Source organism: Bidens hawaiensis, unplaced genomic scaffold (assembly GCF_021521415.1).
Source record: "Bidens hawaiensis isolate Kalapana, Puna unplaced genomic scaffold, B.hawaiensis_p1.1 tig00032489_1, whole genome shotgun sequence".
Taxonomy (NCBI): domain Eukaryota; kingdom Viridiplantae; phylum Streptophyta; class Magnoliopsida; order Asterales; family Asteraceae; genus Bidens; species Bidens hawaiensis.
In genome coordinates this window covers 48,974-55,946 of record NW_027495549.1, presented here as the reverse complement: position 1 = coordinate 55,946, position 6,973 = coordinate 48,974, and the positions used below count along the sequence as shown (strand labels likewise).

General features: G+C 34.6%; 1 protein-coding gene across 1 annotated transcript; it reads left to right on the top strand.

Annotated features, from left to right (window-relative positions):
* The first annotated feature begins 2,579 nt into the window (after positions 1-2,579).
* LOC143583662 (uncharacterized) lies at positions 2,580-6,276 on the top strand. Its single transcript, XM_077065906.1, has 14 exons — positions 2,580-2,610; positions 2,687-2,798; positions 3,371-3,517; positions 3,588-3,692; positions 3,773-3,856; positions 3,927-4,042; positions 4,109-4,210; positions 4,270-4,383; positions 4,459-4,515; positions 5,337-5,403; positions 5,485-5,538; positions 5,614-5,688; positions 5,799-5,834; positions 6,042-6,276. The coding sequence occupies exons 1-14, from the start codon at positions 2,591-2,593 to the stop codon at positions 6,153-6,155; spliced, it is 1,203 nt and encodes a 400-aa protein (XP_076922021.1). The 5' UTR covers positions 2,580-2,590; the 3' UTR covers positions 6,156-6,276.
* Positions 6,277-6,973: the final 697 nt, after the last annotated feature.

Below are 6,973 nucleotides of genomic sequence, written 5' to 3'. Positions count from 1 at the left end.
GTGACTCATATTCTTTTTAGTTATAATGAAGGTTATATTTGTCTTGACAATGTTTGTGAATTTAGTTCCTAAGGTTTTAGCGGTACGTAGAATAAACGTTGAATATTCAGTAGCTGAATGTACGTATATAAACTGTTTCGTTGAATGTTGAATCGGTGATTATGAAGTCAGAACTCAATAGTATTTATCTTGGGCATGCAATGTAGATACAACATGTCTTACCAATGCCCCACTTTTACCGACTGACACCACCCAATTGGTCCAACTCAATTTTTTATATTTTTTTGTTTTAGTTTGGGAACCGTAACGAATGTAACCGAAACTGACCGAATTCGCATTGACTCACCATCTCAACACCCGGGTCCGACAACGTTTAAGTTTTACCACCGAGCGGGTTTACCAACCAAATAAACACCGTTTTAAATATTTAATTTTTTATGTTCATTTGACGAATTTATTTTATAGCTTTTAACAATCAAGTTTTACCGACGATGTCTATTTACCATAACGAACATAACCGACACTTACCAAATTAACGTCGACTCACCTTCGTAACACTTGAGTTTTACCAACACCTGAGTTTCAACCTGGGGTTTTATCAGCTACCTCGTTGCAACTCACCAGGTATATTACTAGTTATCATTAAAGCTTGCCCTTGCCCGAACTCACAATAACAAAAAAATGTTCTTACCCGACCCGACCCGACCAAACTATTTTACAAGTCATACTTGTCGGTAGGGATGAGCAACTTAGCCGCCATATTCGTTTAACCGAACCATAACCGACACAACTGAACCGATTTAAATCGATAACCGACATAACCGGTTGGTCGGTTTAGTGAATTTTCAAAAACCGCCAAATATGGGTCAATTTTGGTTAAAGATAATTCCAAACCCGACATAACCGAACCAACCCAATTATTTAACCAACAATATGTTTGAGACTAACTTCCACCAAACATATGGTCGGAAAACACCATTTCGATGGTTTTTGTTCAACGCTTGTTATTGAATTAACTTATAATCTCATTGTTGGATTATATGTTGCCGTTTTTTTAATATTTGGTATTATGGATTATATAGTTTATTGGACTATGTAAAGTCATTTTTTCGTAATATTTGGTACCAAACTTTTAGGCGTAGATACATTGTTTTGGTTACGGCTAACCGACCTAAACCGACTCGTTATAACTTATAACCTTCAAAACCGATTAACTGAACCCGTCATAATGGATCGGTTATGGTTATGAGTTTGGCTCAAAACCGCTCCAAACCAACCCATATACACACCTGTCGGTTACCATTGTAAGTTTGCAACCATTTAGTTCCAACTTCCAACATGTCTTTTTACCATTTGCCTTTGATACATTTGGTTTTCTGGCCCTAGAGGCTGTGAAATTTTCGAGTAGGGTTCAGCGCGTCGTACTCGGAACCTCTTCAGCTTCTTCGTTTTTAGCATGATTGGTTTTGCTATTCAAAAGGGGGTTGCGGCGCAGCTTGTTGCCAGTTTGCCTGCCACTTTATTGTAATCGTTTTATAGTAAATTACAAGACTAGAAAATTTATTAATCGAAAATCGTAACCGACCCGTTTAGAGTTAATAAAATTTCGATCGCTTATTTATTTAAACTTCCAACTATACTACGTATATAAAATAAAATACAAAACAGAATAATATAATTATTATTATTCATAATAGCGGGAAGTATATACAAAGCATCATCCATCCTTACACGTGGACTTAACAAAAGCCATCCATCCATCTCCACCGTCAAATCTTACTACTGTCCCTGACAAAAAAACAGAGTGGAGCACCACCACACTGCCTCTCATAACATAAATAATAATATTATTATTATTATTATTATTATTATGAAATCATTTGCTAATTTCAGCTCAATCCAACTTATTCAAACCTGAAATTATATTTTGATGAAGTAGAATATACATTTATTTGTGTATCGAATCTAGGGTTTTACCGGCTCCAGGTACATCCAGTTAATTGCATTTGTTTAATTTTGTAAACGTGATTAATCGCATTATAAGTTGCAAGTAATTTACAATGCTTTTTTACTTTTAAGATCTGTGATTATGCATCATATTATTGGGGGCCTTTAGATGTCGGTGATTATTATTATTATTATTGCTGCTTAAAGTTAAAAGTACAATATCAGTTTTGATTGTTTAGATTCTAGAACTGATATTGATTATGATCTGTGTTTATATAATTCAAAATAATTGGATTTGGAGAAAGCTTTTGTGAGAAAATAAATCATAAAATGTATAATCAACTATTCGACCATCTATCCGACACTTGAGTTAACAGATATCGATTCTTTATATCACAATAAACACTATTTTGCATATTGTATGCATTGTTGCTTCATGACACTTATATCTTTGTTTTCTTCATTTTCTGGTTACAGGATCGGGCAGGATTCCGTGACATTTGTACCCAAAACAAACGCGCTTCCAAGCCGTTGGTCTACAGCGTGGACCACCGTGACAAAGATTACGATTGTTCTGTAGCTAGAGAGTCAACTTTAGAGTTGACTATATACGTAACTTAATTTCAAGACAGTTCAGAATAATATGGGAACCAATACCCGCAGGTTTTGGAAACGAGTTCTTGTTTCCTTTAATTCATGTTTTGCTCGTTTCAATAAATTGATTTAACATTTTTGGCAGCGGAACTGTAAGAAGATCGAACGAGACAATGAGGATAATAGTAACAACTTTTATCAGCATTGTATTTGGGTACTTTTTAGGCGTATCCTTTCCAACTATTTCGTTAACCAAGGCATGTTTCAACATTTTTATTATTCTTTAATTCATGTGAATCTAATAAATAAGTAATTATGTCATCTGTCATCGTCATCGTACTTAGTAAATCCCACCAATAGCAAAACTATCATAGGATGTGAGGAGGGTAAGATGTAGGCAACTTTACCTCTACCCCATAGGAATAGAGAGGCTGCTTCTGGTGAGACCCCCGGCTTGATAGTAGTTTTGCATCAAGCCTTGGAAATAAGGCACATAGCACTCAACCATTGGGACACCGGCTGATTGGTGTCTCTACCCTGGTCTTTCGGCTATCAACGCCACAACATGATGCATGATTAAAGTTCCGTCACCTTTAACATTATTTTCACGAAATAAGTAAAATAACGTCAAAATTAGTGCAATTTCACTTTTGCCTGCCCGAGGGCCCACACATATATGCACACACCGCATGCAGGGCGATAAAAGATTATCTTTTTGTATATTATCTATTAGAGAACTTAAACATAAAGTTGTCTTTTTTTGTATTATCTTTTTGTATATTATCTATTAGAGAGCTTAAACATAAAGTTGTCTTTTTTTGTATAACAGATTAACCTTCCATCTACACTACTACCCTCCATTGATCTTGGTTACATAGAAGACAAGTACTCAGGCCTCTCATCACAAGCACTATTGAACATTTGGTCTGCTTTAAGAAATAAGGGTATATCATTACACGAACCTGAGGACACAAAGGTAATTTCACCATTCCATTCAGTCCACAACTCTATCTATTCACACACATGTTGTCTAAATTTTAATGCAGATTTGGGTTCCAACAAACCCTCGAGGTGCTGAAACACTACCACCAAATATTGTTACATCCGAATCCGATTTCTACCTACGCAGATTGTACGGTACCCCCAGTGAGGTATTTTAATATATTATCAATAACTTCAACTTCTAGTTAAACTCATTTTGGGTAGTTATAACATAGGGTGAAACTTGCAGGATTTGATTATTAAACCGAGGTACCTTGTAACGTTTACAGTGGGTTATGAACAGAAGGATAACATTGATAAAGCAGTGAGGAAGGTTAGGCAAAGGTCATTTATGTTTTCTTGTTTATATGCGTGTAAACCCGATCTAATTTTAATATTTTCAGTTCTCAGAAAATTTCTCCATTTTGCTGTTTCATTATGACGGCCAAACAAGTGAATGGAATGAGTTTGAATGGTCAAACAGGGTTATACATGTCAGTGTTCTCAAGCAAACTAAATGGTAATATTTGCATTGCAATTAAATAAATAATCCTATGGTTATATATTTATCTGAATCTGGATTTAGGTGGTATGCCAAACGCTTTTTGCATCCGGATATATTGGCACCATATGATTATATATTCATCTGGGATGAAGATCTTGGATTGGAGGATTTTGATCCCGAGCGGTAAATATTAATTTTTTTTTTGCACCATGGTAACTAGAGTAATAATTAATGATACACAGGTACATAAGCCTGGTGAAGAAGCATGGATTAGAAATTTCACAGCCCGGTTTATCAGCTAATAGTGGATTAACTTGGCAAATGACTAGGAAGCGAAACTATAGTGAAGTGCACAAGTAAGCCACAGAATTATTAACTGATGTTATCGCGTTATTAAAAGTTGAATATTATTTTACTTGTTGCACTTACAGAGATGCTGAGGAACGAGATGGCTGGTGCACTGATCCACATCTGCCACCATGTGCAGCGTACGTGAAAGGCTTTAAATATACAGTTTGAGTAATTAACAATTTAATTTATTAGATTATGTATTTTATATTTAGAAGATACACATACTAAACAATCATATCTTTCAGCAATAATATATACAAAAGGTTAAAACGGTAATTTTTGATCCTTGAGACTGTCTAGCCTGTAAACGAACCAAGTGTTCAGTGAACTGTTCGGAAAATATACGAATGAAGTTTTGTTCATTTAGTTAAGCAAATGGACCTGAACACATGTCTCGTTTGTTCGTTTATGTTCGTGAACGTTCGTCTACATCCGTTAATATAAATTCGTTTGTGTTTGGTCATTTATGTCTGTTTAAGTTTGTTCGTTCACGTTCATTAACATATTCCTCTAAAATTGTTGGCCCATGACAACTAGTCTGGTTTTATTAACTTTTTAGGCCAGTCACATTGTTCTTCACATTACTTTTAACTGGTTTTAGCCAAATTATGTTCAATCAGACATGTTAAGTTACGTTCATTCGTTTAACTTCGTGAACTGTTTGTTTTTATTGTTAACAAATGATCATAAACGGACACAAACATGTTCATTTTCTTAATGAATGAACACGGACAAGAAAACTCCGTTCATTTAACTGTCCGTGTATCGTTTGTTTGGTTAGAGTTAAATGCATGAACACGAAGATGCTCCCTTTGTGTTCATTCAGTTCGTCTACAAGCGTAAGACAGTCTGTTCATGCCTTTGATTCATTCAGCTATAAAGAAATATCGTTTTATCAAATCTAAACAAATAAACTTATAAACATGTTTTGCCTCATCGTACGTTTTAAACTAAACAGGTTTGTTGAGATAATGGCCCCTGTTTTCTCACTAAACGCATGGCGCTGCGTTTGGCATATGATCCAGGTTTTGCTCTCTTACACGATTATTGTTATTATTATTATTATCATATATTCTCTGCAATAATCTTTATGTAATTATCTGCAGAACGATTTAGTTCATGGGTGGGGCCTTGATTTTGCTCTTAGGAGATGCGTGGAGGTAAAATTTAAAACATTTATCACATTTTTTAATCATTAAATCCCTTAAAAGATTAACACGAAGTTGTTTAAACAGCCTGCACATGAAAAGATTGGAGTTGTAGATGCCCAATGGGTGGTTCATCAAACAGTCCCTTCACTCGGGAACCAGGTGAGTCGTTCGGTTAATCTGATGTGGCAACTTCGACCCGTTCACTTATGCATGGATCGATTCAAGATTGTAAATGTTTTTATTTCATGGTTTATTTTTGTTTTTCGCAGGGCAAGGCTGAGAATGGAAAGGCTGCATGGGAAGGGGTATGATCAAGCACATGTTCTCTTTTATTTAAAACAAATATATATAACTTAACATTAATTAAGTCTAGTATTTACATATCTGATGTGGGATACTTGAGGCTTAGGTAATGTGTATTAAAAACAATTTTTGGTTTAAAAAGAAAGTTTTTAGTTGGTTAAAACTAAAAAATTAAAACTTGTTTACTACTTAACAGGTTTATTTTTCAGGTTAGGGAGAGGTGTAAGAAAGAGTGGACAACATTTCAACTACGAATGGCGTTAGCGGAAAGAGCGTATATGAAGGCTAATGGAATAGATCAAGTTAATTCCATAAACAGCTAGGGACATTGGCTTTGGACCAAATGTTCTTTTTTGGCAATATTAGTTTAAAATGATGGTAGTTAGTGTTAAAACATAAACTTTAATAGTAAATAGAAGTGCTGTATCATGCATCATGTATTCTAATTAGGTTATACATATAAGTAAGTGGGTGTTGTATTCATATAAACATTATTTAATTAACAATTAAACCTACCTAGTAAAATCTTACTCTCAAATCAATATAGCAATATATTGGTAGGGTCTGGGTCGGTTAAGTGAGTTATTTGTTTACATTATTACAAATATTGTGCGATTAATTATACGCTAGTAATTGGTAAAGCCAAAATCTACGGTAAATTGCAAAAGAAGATAAGTTAAATCGGTTATATATGTAGGAAAGAAGCAATCGGTTCAAATCAACACGCAATGTAACAAGTCTAACCAAGTTCAACAAAATGAATAAACATATAAAACAACAAAATTTAGAGACAAAAGCTAGTGTTTAGCAAGAGAGACACGAGTTATGTGTAAGCGATGTTTTTAAGTCATATCTTCTTTAAGTAATGTAATTGGAAGTTATCCGGTTTTCATGTTTTATGTCCGTTTTGAGTCTATCAATTTGTTCATGAGATAAGAGAGGGCCAGATTCCACAAAACAGTTGTTTTATTTCATTACGTAAATAAGTGCACACTGGCGGGTTAACCCCACATAGGAACATATTGACATGTCCTTTCACGAATTATTCAACATGTCTTTTTGCGATAAAAACTAAAAAAACAAAATAAAGGCAGATTTAAGATACAACAATCGTCACAAACTAAACGTGGCAAGTGACATT